The 17,801-nt window shown below is 38.4% G+C and overlaps 1 protein-coding gene and 1 pseudogene across 4 annotated transcripts in view; both read left to right on the top strand.

Moving 5' to 3' along the window:
- Rab6a (RAB6A, member RAS oncogene family) overlaps positions 1–17,801 on the top strand; it is a 37,118-nt gene that overhangs the window by 4,130 nt on the left and 15,187 nt on the right. Inside the window, exons 2-5 of one of the 4 annotated variants that reach the window (XM_037197118.1) lie at positions 1,081–1,125; positions 14,407–14,465; positions 15,955–16,008; positions 17,322–17,427. In XM_037197118.1, coding sequence (XP_037053013.1) covers positions 14,436–14,465; positions 15,955–16,008; positions 17,322–17,427 — 190 coding nt within the window. In that variant the 5' untranslated portion in view covers positions 1,081–1,125; positions 14,407–14,435. Of the gene's footprint in view, positions 1–1,080; positions 1,126–14,406; positions 14,466–15,954; positions 16,009–17,321; positions 17,428–17,493; positions 17,600–17,801 lie in introns of those variants that run through there. The other 3 variants (XM_037197116.1, XM_028877533.1, XM_028877534.1) reach the window with 3 other exon arrangements.
- LOC114698726 lies at positions 9,778–10,886 on the top strand (annotated as a pseudogene).

The raw sequence follows: 17,801 nt of genomic DNA, 5'->3' as shown, positions 1-17,801 counted from the left end.
AGGCAGAACAGAATGCAAGTTCCATCAATAAAAATTATCATCTTTGTTTGTTCATTGAACCCCTGTTGCCTAGCATATAACCAGTCTCATGGTAGCTGCTCAGAAATATTGGGTGACAGGACAATGTTAAATATAATAGCAGCCAAAGCTAATTGCTTATATTTTTTGTTATGGTAAAATCTATGTTTTCCCCTCGTGCAGTTAATAGTTTAGTAATAACATTGTATACTCACATTATTTGATTATATACAAGGATACTCCAGGTGCTGGAATTTGGATAGGGGAACTAGTAATTTAGAGGCTTAACCATTTCACTAAAAAAGCATTTATCTGCATATTACACTTTTTTTTTCTTTTTGGGTTAAAGTTTTTTGTTAAAGCTATTTATTTGCTGTTAGTATAATTTGTAGAAGTATGTCAGATAATGCAGATGATATAGTCACATGATTTTTATTTAGCTTTTCAAATGAAAGATATTCTGCTCTATAATGAAGATGAATTGCTTCAATACTTGACAGATCTAGTTAATGGCATGAATCTTGACAATTTTCTCTTTATTTTAGAAGTATGTGATAAAGGAATGTTAAACTACATAAGTCCTAAAATCTCCTTCAGATGAATCTTTTGTTATTATCAGGCTATTGTCTGGAAGGCCAGAGGGACTTTTAGGAATGTCATTAAGTGGTTTACAAGATTTTTACTGCAAATGTAATTGTTATTGATTATTAGAAAATATGGTAAGGAGACATGCATACCTAATACTGCTTTTTTCACTTCATAATACCTTAATACTGTCAACATTTTTAACTGCAATGTATTAGATAAGGAAAAAGTGTCAAGAGGCTAGTGATATTGAACACTGTAATAGTATAGTATAGGTCAACCTCTTGTATTGGGTATTGAGTATTCTCTGAAAATTCCTTATGGATAGGGTCTATTAAACCACTTAAAGTTTTTCAGTAAAGTACTTAAGTGTTTATTAAGCACTCTATTTTCCAGACCTCTTAGAAAAATTTTTACATTTAATTTTCATAATAGCACTATATACAGTAAGTCCTGTTTATTGTTTTTATTTTATAGATAAGGAAGCTGAAACATAAAAAGATGTTGAGTAATTTGCCAAAGGTCAGTGGCCAGTACTAACATAGGAAACTTGTATGTTGTGCTCTTAATCACTATCAAGTTTTAAGGTTTAAAAATAAGATACAGAAAATATTTCCATTGGGACTCTTTAATTTGCAAAATGAAGCTACAAGAAGGACAAAATGGCCTAATAACTATCTAATCTAGTAGCTCTCCAACTGATCTACTGACCCCCAGAGATCTCACAAGAACCTGCAAGGGGGGGATCCATAAACCCCATAGGGGTCCAGAATATTAAGATATTATATGCTTTTTCACTCATTACCTTATAAGTAAATAGTGTAGTTTCTAAGAGCCTACCTGGTATGTGACACATGTCAGAAGCAGCTGTAAGAATTTAACCATCTTCTGTTGAGTTAAACATTAAGGAATTTTGCAAATAATTTAAAATATGCCACTGTCATTAAGTTTTTGTTTGTAAAATAGTTCTTTTCATAAAAATTATGTTGACAGGCAATGAGATTTATTACTATTTTAGATTAAGTACTTTTAATTTTTCATAGTTAGATTTCAGTGTAGTGAATACTGATGCAATCTACATAAACAGAATTCTTTAGTGTCCTCAACAGTTTTTAAGAACTACCAATCCAACCACAAATGGTGGTACTTGCCTGTAATCTCAGTACTTAGGAGGTAGAGGCTAGAGAGAGGATCAGGAATTCCAGGTTCTCCTCAACCACATAGGTATTATCCACTGAGCCATCTTGCTGGCCCTACCTTATTTATTTATGTCAAAGTTTCCCACTGAACCTAAAGTTTACCGATTCATCTAGACAGGCTGGCCAGCAAGCTCCAGGAATCTTGTCTCTGCATCTGCAGTGCTGGGATTACACATTGTACCTGCCTTTTTTTTTTTTTTAAATGTCCAACCTGGGCACTTAATGCCCAAGTGCTTTACTGACTAAGCCATTTCCCTAGTCCTTAGATTGCTCCTTCCTGGAGTTAGCAACAGTGATGAACGCTTGTAATTCCAGCATGGGAGGTTGAGAAAAGAAGATTGCTGCAAGTTTGAGGAAAACAAGGATTACATAATGAATTCAAGGCTACCCTTGACTATATAGTGAGACTGTCTCAAAAAGGGGGTGGAGGCTTTTAAGAGCATTTGTTTTGCAGAGAACCCAGGCTTGATTCCCATCCTGGGTCACAACCATCCATAACTGAACCAATGGAACCAATGCCCTCTGACCTCTCTGGGCACTAGGCATGTATGTATATGGTTCATATACATGCAGGTGAAACATTCATACACATAAAATAAATCTAAAAATACTGGTTTTTTTTTTTTTTAAAGTAACAAAGAGGACTGGGTTTGATGGTATATTCCTTTAATCCTGGCACTTGAAGAGGCAGAGGCAAGTGGATTTTGGTGAATTTGAGGCCAGTGTGGTCTAAATTATGAGTTTTAGTCCAACCAGGGCTATATAGTGAGACCCTGTTTCAAAAAATAAAACAAAAAGTGAAGGAGTGGGGATAAATTTCATTGATAGAACTCTTGCCTATTATGGATGGGAGGACTTGGGACTTAAACTCTTCACAAGCACTTTTGAGGAATGACAAATACAATTTTTAAAAATTTACTTTCTACTCATTTTTCTTCTTTTTTTTAAAAGGGCGTGTTCTGTGTGTGTATATGCATGCATTTGTGTACCATGTGCACTCATGGCCCATTGAGATCAAAAGAGAAGATATTGTATCCCCCTTGTAACTGAGGTTTAGAGACAGTTGTGAGCTGCCATGTGAATGTTGAGACTTGAACTAGATCCTATAGAAGAGCAGCAAATGCTCTTAACTGCTGAGCCATCTCTCCAGCCCTATGTGTATGCATCTGTATGTGTAAAGGCTAGAGGTCAACCTCAGCTGTTATTCACTCCTCAGGAGCCATCCACCTTAATATTTTAAGGCAGTTTCTTACTAGGACCTGGAGTTTGTCAGTTAGGCTAGGCTGGCCTGCCAGTAATCTCTAAGGATTCACTGGTCTCTTCCTTCCTAGTACTGGGATAACAAACTATACCCAGCCTTACCATTATTAGTGCTTGAGAGTGAACTCAGATCCTCACACTTACATACCAAGCACCTTACTGATGGAGCTATCTTCCTAGTTTGATTCCTCTACCTCCCTCTCTCTTTTTTAGACAAGGTCTCAAGTAGTCCTGGATGACCTTTAAAAAAAAAATTAGGGGCTGAAAAGGTGGCTCAACAATTAAGAACACTTGCTGTTCTTTTCAGCCCCTAATTTTCTTTGAAAAACAAGCAGGAACAGAGGAGCAGGCAGTCATACACTGCTATAATCCCAGCATTTAAGAAGTTGAGGCAGGGGGCTGGAGAGATGGCTCAGCAGGTAAGAGCACTGGCTGCTCTTCCAGAGGTCCTGAGTTCAATTCCCAGCAACCACATGGTGGTTCACAACCATCTGTAATGAGAACTGGCACATAGGCAGAACACTGTATACATAATACACAATAAGTAAATCTTTAAAAAAAAAAAAAAAAAGAAGAAGAAGTAGAAGTAGTTGTTGAGGCAGGCTGGGAGGGGTGGTGGTGGTGGTGGTGGTGGTGGTGGTGGTGTGGTGGTGGTGGTGGTGGTGGTGGTGGTGGTGGTGGTGCAGCATGCCTTTAATCCTAACTCTTGGGTGGCAGAGGCAGGCGGATCTCTGAGTTCAAGGCCAGCCTGGTCTACAAAGTGAGTTCCAGGACAGCAAGGACCAAACAGAAACCCTGTCTTGAAAAAAAGAAAGTCTTGTGTACATAGTGAATTTAGGTTGCAGCAGGCACCTTTATAGTGTAAGGTTTTGTTTTGTTTTGTTTTTGGAGACAGGAACTCACTGCCTAGCACTGTTTGACCTTGAATTTACTATGTATGCTGGGCTGTCCTCAAATTTACAGATTGCCCACCCTTTGCATTTCCAGTGCTGAGATTAAAAGCATGCCCCACCATGCCCTGCTAGTTTTATTTTTATGTGTATGAATATTTTGCCTGCATGTATATATGTAAACCATGGGCATGTCTGGTGTCCTCTTGAGTCCAGAAGAGAGTGATAGGTCTCCTGGAATTAGTTACAGACAGTTGGGAGCTGCCGAGTGGTTAGCAGAAACCAAATCTTCATCCTCTAAAAAAGCAGCAAGTGCCCTTAACCCCAGTGAGCCATCTGTCCGGCCACATAGGTTTTTGTAAATTCATCTCTCCTTATTTTTGTCTGTGTCCTGTCTGAAGTCCTCATAAACAGTGATAAAAAAAAAAATTGCTGATTTTTGACTGCTTCTGTTTAAGAGATAAACACTATTTTTTTTTTATTTTTTACCTGTTCTATAGATAGTATTGGATTTCACTTGTAGGCCCATTTGAGTTATTTTTTTGCAGTGCAGGTTCTAATGTTAGGTCTTTAGTTCTTGTTGGCCATATTTCCTGTAGAATTACTACCTTTCTGGACAGAATAATCCTGGTTGGCATTATTGTTTCTCTCACATCCCCCCGCCCCCGTGTGGTGTGTCTGTCTGTTGTCTGTGTGTGTGTGTGTGTGTGTGTGTGTGTGTGTGTGTGTGTGTGTGTGTACACGCGTGTGCGTGCACATGCCGCAGATCAGAAGACAACATTGGATGTTGTCAGGTCTTGTCCTCCCTGTTTTTAAGACAGGGTCTCTCATTGGCATGGCTCTCTGGTCAGGCTAGGCTGGCTGACAGGCCAGGGAGCCCCAGGAAACCACCTGCCTCTTCCTCCCCAGTGCTAAGATTATAAGATGCCTACATGGCTAGCCCCTCACCTCTTTTAAACCTTGCTTTTGGGGATCAAACTCAGATCCTCTTGCTTGCTTGTGCAAGCACTTTACTGACTGAGCTCTCTTCCCAGCCCACTATTACTGTTTTTGTCAGTTTGGGGAGGGAGGCTGGAGGAGGCAGTGTCTCACTGTTGTGTGGTGCTGAACGGTGAACCATGGACTTTATACATACTAACTAGGCAAACATTTTCCTAACTGTGCTATATTCTCAGCCCCAGTTTAAATGGATTTCTGTCTCTGTGTTTTTGTCGTTCTCCCCACGTACACATACAGCACAAGCTGATCTGGAACTTGGGATATTTCTGCCATAGTCTCATGAGTGCTAGTACTACCAGTATGAGCCACCATGCCTGGGTTATGAATTTCTTGTTCATAGCCATACTTTTAGCTTATTGTGTAGAGAATAACAGCACTCAAAAGAATTTTAATAAATAAATGACCTTTTTTTAAAGTAGTGAAAAACAGAAAATGGAGACTTACTCAATTTATGGTGTGTTTGAAAAGTTAAAGCCGGGAATTGGAAAGATGGCTCAGTGGTTAAGAGAGTTGTTCTTCCATAAGATCCTACTTTTATTCCCAGCACCCACACTGCAGCTCACAAGTACCTCTAACTTCATTTCCAGGGGATTCAGCATCCTTCGCTGGATTCTTCCAGTACCAGGTACACATGCAACGCACAGACGTATACGTAGGCAACACACCTATACTCATAAAATACTAATTTTTAAAAAAGAATACCTGTAGTTTCTGCACTCACAAGCTTGAGGCCAGCCTGGTCTACAGTGTGAGATCTATGGGGGTCTTTTTAAAGTTAATTTGTGGTTTAGCCGTATGTGTTTTGCATTCTTAAGATAATTTTCTTTGGGGGGTTTGACAGATGGCTCAGTGGTTAATAGCACTGGTTGCTCTTCCAGAGGGCCTGGGCTCCATTCTCATTACCTACACAGTGATTCACAACCATCTTTAACTCCAGTTCCAGGAGATACCACACCTCTTCTGGCCTCTGAGAGTACCAGACATGCACATAACTGCAAACTAAACACTCATCACATAAAATAAGAAGTAAATAGATAATTAAAATTTTACAGTATATGTAACACTTGTAACTCCAGCATTTCAAGAGGCTGAAGCATGAAAATTTCAAGTTCAGTGCTAGCTTTGGCTATATAGTGAGCTTTTCTAAAAACAGCAACAGTAACAAAAAACTCATACTCAATATGAATTAATTGAACAAAGTTAAGAAAGGGGAATATAATGACTCAAATTCAGGTATACAGTCAAACCTTGTCTCAAAAAGCCAGAAGCTAAGAATGTAGTTCAGAATAGAGTTCTTGATCTATTTTTTTTTATTTCTAGCACCATAAAAAGTAATAGAAAAACAAAGATGACAGCATCATCATTGTATTTAAGAAAACTAAACTCTACTGGATGTGATAGCCCATGCCTTTAATCTCAGCACTAAGGAGGTAGATAGAGATGGGCCAGCCTGGTCTACATAGTGAGTTCCAGGCCAGCCAGAGCTAAGGAGAGAGACCCTGTCTCAAAACCAAAACAACTAGCCAAAAAGGAAACTAAATCTTAGCTCTGCCAGCTTATAAATTAATGTGTGTGTGTGTTTTCTACCTCCTTGAATTTTAGTGCTGTGGATTAAACCCTAGGGCCTGGCTCATGCTAGGTACATGGCATGCTACTGAACTCGTTACCCACAGCCCCACAGATGATGTGGAAAAGATAGATAGGGTAGTATGTGGGGAAGAGGGTTGAGATTAAGGCTACCGTGCTCTTTCCAATCCTTGCACACCTTTATGTGGTTAGCAATCCAGAGCCTCTCCAGTTCCTGTCTTTTAAAATTTTTATAAGGAAGATTCTCTACTTTGGCTATTACTGTTTAGCTTAACCCTCTGTTTCTGTTCCCTTCCTAGAGATGGAGCTAAAAGTTCCAACTCTAATCATATGATTGGTTCTGGCTACTAGTTTCTCATCCTTGGGATTTTCAGAAGTCACCTTATTGACATTAAGTTAGGGTTTAGGGTTTATTACAAATAATAAAAAAATGTCCATTCAGTTTTATTACTTCTATCATAAGAAAAATACAAGGGCTTTACGAGCTATGTACCTTAAACTTGGAAGAAGACAAAAATACACATTTTTTAAAATTATGTTACATCCCTAAGTTCATGTTAAGGTCATAATTTGCAGTGTCTTAGCATGTGAGGAGTTTTGGAGAAATAGTTAAGCTAATACTGGAGAAATTTAACCACATTTGTACTGAGGGGGAAATACCAGACATTTGAGATAATGTTGAAGCTTCTATGCACTAAGGAAGGCCAAGGATTGGCAAAAAAAAAACCAGAAGGAGGTCTGGAAAAGGATTAGAGCAGGTTCACCCTCAGAAGGAATCAACACTGCTAATACTTTAACTTGTGAAAAAATTAATTTCTATTGCTTAAGCTACTTGGTCTTTATTATGGCATCTCTAGCAAATTATGTGTAATGTTATTTTTGCAACAAAAAAAACCATCTAGCACTTCCTGACAACTGTAACAGTAAATATTTATCTTCATTTACTGTAAAATTAACATTTAAAAAAATTCTATGTGTGTGGGTATTTTGCCTGTGTGTATGTCTGCACCATATATGTCTCTGGTGCCTGGGGAGGCCAGAAGAGGGTGTGGGATTCCCTGCGATTTCAGCTGTGACAGTTGTGAGTTGTCATATGAATGTCTGGGAATCAAACTAGGGTCAACTGTGAGCTACCTTGTCCATGCTTCTGATCAAACCAGGGTCCTCTGGAAGAGCAGCTGCTGAGCTATTATCTCTCCAGCTTCACTACTAACTTTTTTTTTTGAGTAGTCAAACTAGACCCCTCCCCCCCCCCTTTTTTTTTAAATTAAATCCAGCTTTGTTCTTATTTTAGGTATTGGTGTATTTGTTTTCATATGTAATACTATTAACTAATATTTGGTTATTTGATATGTCTATCTGTCCTGTTGTGAATGCTTAACAATTTTAATTCATTTACTTCTAAGAACTTTTCCAAGTGATTGGTTTCTGGACTGGTACAAGGAAAATATAAGATGTAAGGAGGTGCTTAAAAGAGGAAGGGAGCATGTTGAGAGGGCTGAAGAGCAGTGACAGAGAATTTACTGAATATGTGCAAGGCCTTGGGTTTGATCTTAGCACCACAAAACAAAACTAGAGCCATTCTGAAAAAGTTCCCAGTAGAAAAAGCTGAAATACTTTCAGCAACAAAATAATTATAGTATTGGTCTGAACCTACAGAATTAAAAATTTATGGGTCCATGTTACTCTAAATTTTTAAGAGGAAAGGAAAGTTTTATTCTTACAAAAGACTCCTAATTAAGGGCTGACAAGATGGCTCAGTGGTCAAGAGTACTGGCTGCCCTTGGACCAAGGTTTGATTCCTAGTATCCACACAGTGGTTCAACAATCTATAATTCCAGTCCCAGGGATCAGACACCCTCTTCTGGTCCCTGAGGGCATTGCATGCACATTGTATACTAACATACATGCAGGCAAAACATCCATACACATAAAAATAAATAAATAAAAATTTAAGAATAGTTCTAATTAATAAATATGATGAGAAGTAAGGTAGATAGAAAATTTTCCATTAGAACACTAGTAATAAAGGCTGTAGATAAGGTTCCTTTGATGAAAGCTAAAATTAGTGGACAGAGTTTGAGAACAGAATATTTGCTTAAGTTGAAACACTGAAGATAAGTCATATATGAAAGAATTTCCTGACTAAAGTTGTAGAAATATTAGAGTGAGTTTGAAAGTATCTGAAGAATGTTTTATTTTTCCAAGTAGACAAATTCTTTTTTTGAGGAGATGGAGATTTTTCAAGACAGGGTTTCTCTGTGTAGCCTTGGCTGTCTTGGAACTCACTCTGTAGACCAGGCTAGCCTCGAACTCACAGAGATCTACCTGCCTCTGCCTGCTGAGTGCTGATCAAAGGTGTGCACCACCACCACCCAACTTGACAAATTCTTTTATGAAGAGCTGATTCCACAGATTCAGGAATATCCCTTCAATATTGAACAGATAATGCTCTATAGAATAATTATTGATAATTAAATATTCACTATTTGTTAGTTTTAATTGGTGTTCTTTGCCTCAGTATAAAAAATTCTTTCTTTTTTTAATTTGTTTTATGTGCATTAGCGTTTTGCCTGCATATTTGTCTGTCAGATCCCCTGGAACTGGAGTTACAGTTGTGAGTTGCCATGTGGTTGCTGGGAATAGAACTCAGGACCTGCAAGAACATCCAGTGCTTTTAACTACTAAGCCATCTCTCCAGCCCCTTAACCTTTTTTTTTTTATTAGAATATCTTAATCACATATTTTTACTTGATTCAGTGTTACATAAACTGTTATAATGATGGGATAGGAAGAAAAACATTACAGAATTGAATGTTGTGTGAAGCTTGTTTCCATAGGAAGGAGTATTTACCTAAGCTAAAGGTAATTGATCAGTCACTTGGAATTTATTCTATGAAAGGCAATGGTTCTCATACTATTTATGGAACTGACTGTATTAGATTCCTATACAAAATGTTTTTAGAATATAAATGCTAGGGCTGGAGAGAAGCTCAGCAGTTAAGAGCATTGGCTGCTTTTCCAGATTTTCTGTTCTCAACGGGTAAAACACCCACATACGTGAAATAGATGATTTTAAAAATCTGAGATCTCGGCTGGGTGGTGGTGGTGGTGGTACACGACTTTTGTCCCAGCACTTGGGAGGCAGAACCAGGCAGATCTCTGAGTTCAAGGCCAGCCTGGTCTACAGAGCGAGATCCAGGACAGGCACCAAAACTACACAGAGAAACCCTGTCTGGGTGGTGGTGGGGGGGAGGGGGGAGAATCTGAGATCTCCCAGTCACAAGCAACTGGGGCGTAGAGGGTAGTCATAGTCACCAGAACAGCAGTGGCAGAATGTTGGTGGCTACCAGGGTACTTAGCCTAATTGGCAAGAGAGCCATTTCCACCTCAGTGTGTGTGTGTGTGTGAGCACATGAGAGTGTTGTGAAGAGTGAAGACTATGCTCTCCCTATTTATGTTGATAAGCATGACTAACCCTTGCCTGATGTGGCCCATGTTAGGTTGCTGTCTGCCAGCCGGAAGGCCCTGAAGGAGAAGGCTGGTTGGGGCAGCTTGTCCAGAGATGAGAAAGTCCAATTATACCACATCCAGTTTTAACTAGAGCTTTGCTGAGATGAACAGGAGTATTAACAAGTGGAAGACAGTTGTGGGCATAGCTCTTATTCTGATGTGGGAGAAACACTATGTGTACAGCCCCATCCCTTCTACCTTTGATCGAGACTGGGTGGCCAAGCTGATGATGGACATGAAGGTCAACCCCATTCAGGGCTTCTCCACCAAGTGGGACTATGATAACAACGAGTGGAAGAAGTGAGACCGTCCCCCCTCCCCCATTGCCTGCCAGCTTCCTCTCCTTAGTCGGCATTCTGGAAGCTGCTGTGTCCAATGGTCTATGTTATTAATGACCAGTTTATGTGAAAAAAGTTTTTTTTTCAAGACGGTTTCTCTGTGTAGCTTTTGGAGCCAGCCTATCCTGGTATTTTACCATTTTCACAGTATTCCGCTAATCTAGAGCATAGAAGTCTTTGTGTATTGTCTTCAGTTTCTTTTTTCATTGATGATCTTTTACTTTCTTCCTTAGGTTTACTACTAGATACTTGAATTTTGAGGCGGGGTGGTGGTTGAAAGTTGGCTCAACAGTTAAGAGCATTGGCTGCTTTTCCAGAGAGCCTGGATTCACTTCCTAGCACCTACCCACATGGTAGTTCACAAGCATCTGTAACTGTGGTCACAGGGGATCCAATACCCTCTTCTGACCTCCCTGGGTGCCAGGCATGCAAATGTTACACAGACATGTATCCAGGCAAAACACCTAAATATATAAAAATAAGTAGATAGAAAAGATGAAAACAGTTTGTTCCTTTAAATTTTTAAAATAAATTTAAATTAAAAAAAAAATTATTTTATTTTTTTTTCCGAGACAGGGTTTCTCTGTGTAGCTTTGCGCCTTTCCTGGAACTCGCTTTGGAGACCAGGCTGGCCTCGAACTCAAAGAGATCTGCCTGCCTCTGCCTCCTGAGTGCTGGGATTAAAGACGTGCGCCACCACTGCCCGGCTAAAAATAAAAATTTAAGTAAGATATTTCCCTAGTTTCTTTCTCAATAAATTTGTTATTGGTGTGGAGAAAAGCTACAGATCTGTGTGTTAATTAATATCTTACACTTTTACTGAAAGTATAAGATCTAAGAGTTTTCTGGCGAGTCCATAGTCATGTCATGTCAAGCGGTAGTTGCGCATGCCTTCAAAACCAGCAGTCAAGAGGCAGAGGCAGGTAAATCTCTGAGTTGGAGGCCAGCCTGGACTACATAGTGAGTTCCAGAACAGCCAGAGTTCCACAGGGAAACTCTGTCCCCTAAAAAACAGGAGTCCAGAGTCTTCTAAGTATAGAATTCTGTTATCTATGAGAGAGTTTCTACCTTTCCTATAATCCTTCTCTTACTTACTGCTCTAGCTAAGAGTAGGGTGGGTTTGTTTATCTGGGTTTTTTGTTTTTGTCTTTTTGTTTGTTTGTTTTTCAAGACAGTGTTTCTCTGTGTGGCTCTGGCTGGTCTTGAACTCACAGAGATTCACCTGCCTCTGCTGCCCAGTGCTGGGATTAAAGGCATGAGCCACCACCGCCTGGCTGTCTGGTATGTGCAACAGTATCATAGTTGAGAATTAAATACTGTTATGAGCGTGGGTTTGAGCCCTGGCTATCCTAGAACTCACTATGTAGACCAGAGTGACCTCAAACTCAAAGAGATCCATCTACGTCTGCCTCCTGAGTGCTGGGAATAAAGACGTGCCACCATGCCTGGCAAAATATACTGTTGTTTCATTTCAGGGAAATGGTTTAAGCTACAAGTGCATTTTAAAACCGGAACTTTCCTTTAATATTCTCAAGATGCTATGATGGAAGGAAATATAAAGTCTGATCTCTGTCCCTTTTGGAGAAGAGTGTGAGTCAGAGGAAATAGAGTTTTGGTCTCAGAGGGATAGAGATGTTTATTCAACTGCCTAGAGATTTTTATCTATTTCTGAACCCAGTTGTGTTCCATTGTTGTGTTTTTCTGTCTTTAAGCCAGTATCCACTATCATACTGTCTGGACTCGGATAGTTGATCATAGTCAGTTTTGAAGTTGTTCAGTGCTATCAAGATTGCTTTAACTATCCAAAAATTAACTAGTATTTCTAAATAAACTTTAGAATTGATTTGGTAGTCTTTTCAAAAGGTTGTTATAACAGGGCTTATGTTGTGTGTAATTTGGGGAGTCATTTTAGCATAGATTCTTCTTATTTAATTTTTTAACATATGCATATGTTTTGCTTGCATGTGTGACTGTCACTCACAGAGTCCAGAAGAGGGAAATGGATCCCCTGGGATGGGAGTCACCTTGTAGGTACTAGGAATGGAACCTCCTCTTCAAGGGCAACCATCTCTTCAGCCCCCATTGATTCTTTCTTCTATTTATTTAGGTTTTCTTGATTATTTTTGTTTGTTTTTCTCTGAGTGTTTTGTTGTATTGAATGTTGAGATCTTACACATGCTGTTAAGGATTCTTTATTTGTCTGGGCATGATGATGCACACCTTTAATCTTAGTACTCGGAAGATAGAGGCAAGCATTTCTTTGAGTTCTAGGCCAGCCTGGTCTACAGAGAGAATTCTAGGATAGCCAGAGCGAGATATATCTATATCTCTATCTCTATATCTATCTATATATCTATATCTATATCTATATCTATATATATATACCTATCTTTAAAAAAAAAGCTGGGCAGTGGTGGTACATGTTTTTAATCCCAGCACTCAGGAGGCAGAGGCAAGTAGGTGGATCTCTGAGTTTGAGGCCAGTTTGGTCCACAGAGAGAGTATGAGGAAGGCCAGAACTGTTACACAAAGAAACCCTGTCTCTAAAAACTTTAAAAAAAAAAAAAAAATCCAGTCTCTAAAAATTGTATTGAAATAAAAACTTGAGGCTGACAAGATGTCTCAGAAGTTAAGAATACATATGTTTTTGTAGAGGACCTGAGTTTGGCTCCCAGCACCCATTTCAGGCTGTTCACAACTATTAACTCCAGTTCCTGGTAGATTTGCCACCTTTGACCTTTATCGGCACTCACACTTATGTATATATGTACCCCCACACACCCATGCACAGGTACATACATACATAATTTAAGCTAAAATAATATTTTTTTAAAGAAAACAAACTTTAAAATCATACTGAAATATCAGTGACTGAGTAGTGGTTTTTAACCCTTGCCCAAAATATTTACATTATGGGGAGCATTTGAGAAGTTTATTTACCTGGTTCCTTTTTTTTTTTTTTAAGGTTTATTTATTTATTATATATACAGTGTTCTGCCTGCATGTACACCTGCAGGCCAGAAAAGGAAGGGCACCAGATCTCATTACAGATGATTGTGAGCCACCATTTGGTTGCTGGGAATTGAACTTAGGACCTCTGGAAGAGCAGTCGGTGCTCTTAACCACTGAGCCATCTCTCCAGCCCCATCCTGGTTCCTTTCTAACTTAAAGAATTTATTACGTTTTGTTTTGTTGCTTTGAGATTTTTGAGACAGGGTCTCATTTTGTAACCCTGGCTAGTCTGGAACTCACATTGTAGACTAGGCTGGCCTTGACTCACAGATCTACCTGCCTCTTCCTAGGATTAAAGGTGTGTGCCCCTGAGCCTGGCTTTTACAATTGTTTTATATTAGAGTCTATGTGACGTGACAGGAGAAATAGAAAAGTAATTAGATGTGGTTCTTGTTCTTGGAGAATGCAGTCATTAGTGAGGAAATTCCCAGTACTCTACTATTTCAGTCTAAGTGACACTTTTCCTAAAAATTTCAATTTAGACACAGTGGCACAGGCTTGTAATCCCAGTGTAATTTCCCTACCAGTGAAACAGAATCTGCCAGGCCATAACTGATCTGAGCTCTAGATGAGTTTCAGAATAGCTTCACATGCCATTTTAACAATCTTAGGGTCCTAGGACCGACCCTGATGATCCATCTCAGGATTATTTGTCCTTCAGTGCTTTTTAGTCCTATGGATCACGTTTGAGTCACTAAAATTGAGCATGAGCTGCTGTGAGTTTTATTTCTTTATTTCTTCTCCCATTGGGTTCAAGTAATACCTGCTTTTGCTTTTGTGAATTTGGAATATCAACATGATTGTTTTATTTCATTTTCCTCAACTTTTAGTAAATACTTTTGCCTGTGCCCTTAATATGAAAAGATCATTATCTGTTATTGAGAAAGCCCTGTCAGCAAACTTTGGATAAAACCATTGAATATATTTTCCATTCAATTTAATAATTCTTTGAGCAGTGCCTGGGAACCTAATGCATTAAATATGTTCAAATCTTTTTTATTTTAGTTGGAAAGACATCCTTGATCACCAGATTCATGTATGACAGTTTTGACAACACCTATCAGGTATTTTGTTTTTGCCAATTTATTCAATTTATTTCTTAATGTTACAAGAATTGGTTAAGGTATTTTTAAAAGTTCATTTATTTACATGCAGTCACAGACACACAAGTGCATTTTATGGGCAATGGTGGTTTATGACTTTAATCTCAACAGCTGGGAGGCAGAGGCAGGTGGATCTCTGAGTTCCATTCCAAGACAGTCTTCACCCTGTCTTCACAAACCAAAAAAAGGGAAAAAGTGCTTTCAATAATTTCAGTAATGTGTAAAGTGGTCATATAAACACAAAGTATAAATGATCTTGTCTGTAGTCCTAGCCTTACTCAGTTTGCTTCTTTCAAAGTCTATTGAAAAATTATATTTAATATCTTGGAGGGAACTAGAAGTGATACCAGATTTTTTTTTTTTTAATAGAGAATTCATCCAAGTCTGAGATTGGGAATTAATTTCAGTTTATGATGTCAGAGGATTCGGGCCATCATGACAGGACAGTTACAGGGGACTAACTAGTTCAGTTCACTTGTCAGTGGATCAGAAGCAGGGAGGGACATGCCATCATGCAGCCACTTCTTCCCCTTTTCCTCTTTTTCCTTTAAAATTAGATGCATTCATTTTATTTTATGAGTGAGTGTTTTGCCTACTTTTATGTCTGTGCACCACGTGCATGCTTTGTGCCCGTGGGGTCAGAAGAGGCATTGGACCCCCTGGAACAGGAGTTAGGGATGGTTGCGGACCATGTGAGTGCTGGGGACTGAACCTGCATTCCTGTAAGAATGGCTCTTAACTGCTGAGCTGTCACTACAGCCCCCATATCCCAGTTATTTTTAATTATCTTCCTATTTAATTTTAGACTTCCTTAACTTGTCCACTTTTTTTCTAGTTTTTGCCTTTTAAAATTCTTTATTATTTAACCAGGCACACAGTAATTTGCACTGTATTTGGATCACAGGAGATACTTAGCATTGAATGATAAAGAGAAAAATTGTTTTCCTTACTTTAATACATTATTTATATATTAGAAGAGTCATGTCCCTTTGAAAATCATACTTCTGGGCCTCTGGCTGTCTGTAGCACCAGAACAAGCCATTATGTGGGAAGTTTAGGCATGGTTGCATTTACATCAACAGTATTTCATAAAATTGCTGTTGGGGTAGATAAAGCCATTTTGACTTGGGAACATTAGGTTATTCAGACTAAGATTTGTATTCAGATATTTGAATATTCTGATAAAAATATACCAGAAATTGTCCCCATTGTCTTGTTCTGAGAAAAATTAATATGAGAATGAGTTATCTTTAATGAATGAGGATGAGAGTTGATCACATAAAGGGCTCGAAGTAATTAGTCTCCAGCACAGAGCAAGTTCTCACTTGGCTAAAGTGTGGTTATGTGTATATTCATTATTTCTTTGAATTCATAAATCCTATTTATAACCTAAACTGTTGGCTACAACCAAGCTATTATCACTCGCTAACTCTTTTGTTTTGTTTTATAGGCAACAATTGGCATTGACTTCTTATCAAAAACAATGTACTTGGAGGATCGAACAGTGAGTAATGTTTTGAGTGTGCAGTTTTCTGCAACACTCCAGGCTGGAAAACTAGAATCATAGCTGTAGTCAGTAATTGTCACTATCAAAAGTGCTTAGCAAAATCATCAATATTAGATCTTGAGAAAAATTTATTACAGAGTTGTTTTTTGCACTCTGATTTCTTCCATTTCATATCCAAAGGAAGAAAGTCAAAATTTGTTTGTAAAATCCTGATGTCCTTAGGTTTATTTTGCTGTCTTGATTTAGGAGAAGAACAGCAGATCGATTAATAAGAGAATTAAAGGAATTTTCATGAAGAAATTAGAGCTACTAAAGATCTTTTGAGCACCACTCAGGATCTTTTGAGCACCACTTAGGTTATTCAGAAAGGCTTTATAATTTGTGAACTTAAAGACTGTCAGAGTAGAATATGTAACAGAGTGGTTAAATAGGGGAAATACATATTTATCTGTCAGATTTTTATCTTTGTTATTGTTGAGTTTTCCTTAAAGAAATTTATATTTTGGCCTACTCCTCCTTGAAGAGATTCCTATCATCACTTAAACAGTGTATAACTTTATGTATCCAAAACAACTCCAAAATAATACATTACCTCTAATATTTTTTCTTATTTCTGAAGTATGTCATTTTTTTCCTTTTGGATGTTTTCATATATAATATAGCTTTTCTTAAAACTCGAGAGCTTGGAAACTGCTTTGTCTGGGTAAGAAAACTTATCTTTAGGATTTTCTATAATGTGGATGTGGCAGAAAAAAAGTAAAGCATTTTTATGTAAGATTGCAAAAATATATTCTCTTTTTTTCTTTCTTGTCCCCCATTATCCATAATGTTCTGGGCAGAAGTGTATAGAAGAAGCACACACATAGTAGTCACAGACCCAGAAACACACAGCTTAGCTTTAGAGGTTTTCAGAGAAGCCTTTCCTTTCTTTACTCTGTCATCTGATAGCTTGAGGTTTCCATTAACATTTACCTTCACCTCTTTTATGCTCAGTATTTGAACATCAACCCTACTTTTTATCATTTGGAAGACACTGGGATTCAAAGTTCAGGGAGCAGTGAAAGCCCTGTGTCTGATTGTGTGAAATCTTTCACAAAGCATTTTCAGTAATTGTACCTTCAGAACAAGCAACTTCATAATACTGCTCACTTTTCAGAAACGAGTTTTATGTTGTTTTCATTCCTCTGCATTAAAACTCTACATGAGTTGTCTACTACTCATATTACAAAAGTCATTCCTTTTTTTAAGTATTAGTTTTTCGGGTTTTTGTTTTGTTTTTTTGTTTTTATTTATTTTTTCCCATCCCACAGATCAGGCTGCAGCTGTGGGATACTGCGGGTCAGGAACGTTTCCGTAGCCTCATTCCCAGTTACATCCGTGACTCTGCTGCAGCCGTAGTAGTTTACGATATCACAAGTAGGTATACTGCAATAGGTTGACCTTTCTTACTTTTCTTGCTTGTTTGACTGATTTTGTTGTTAGGTGCGATTGCAATTATGGGACACAGCAGGTCAAGAGCGGTTCAGGAGCTTGATTCCTAGCTACATTCGTGACTCCACTGTGGCAGTTGTTGTTTATGATATCACAAGTGAGTGGGGGGAATTATGCATTTCTAATCTTCTTTATACCTTTAGCTTAGCTGCATGCATGTTTTGTCTCGTGCTTGTTTTCCTTACTGGCATGTAAAATATTTTATCATAGCAAACTGTATCACAGACTAGCCAAGTCAGAAATACTTGCCTCCGTGTTTATGCCAATATGCTTTATTTCTCTATGCCAGTGTTTCCACC

Source organism: Peromyscus leucopus, chromosome 1 (genome assembly GCF_004664715.2).
Source record: "Peromyscus leucopus breed LL Stock chromosome 1, UCI_PerLeu_2.1, whole genome shotgun sequence".
NCBI lineage: Eukaryota > Metazoa > Chordata > Mammalia > Rodentia > Cricetidae > Peromyscus > Peromyscus leucopus.
Note: the sequence above shows the minus strand (reverse complement) of the source record. Positions and strands in the feature narration are given on the sequence as shown.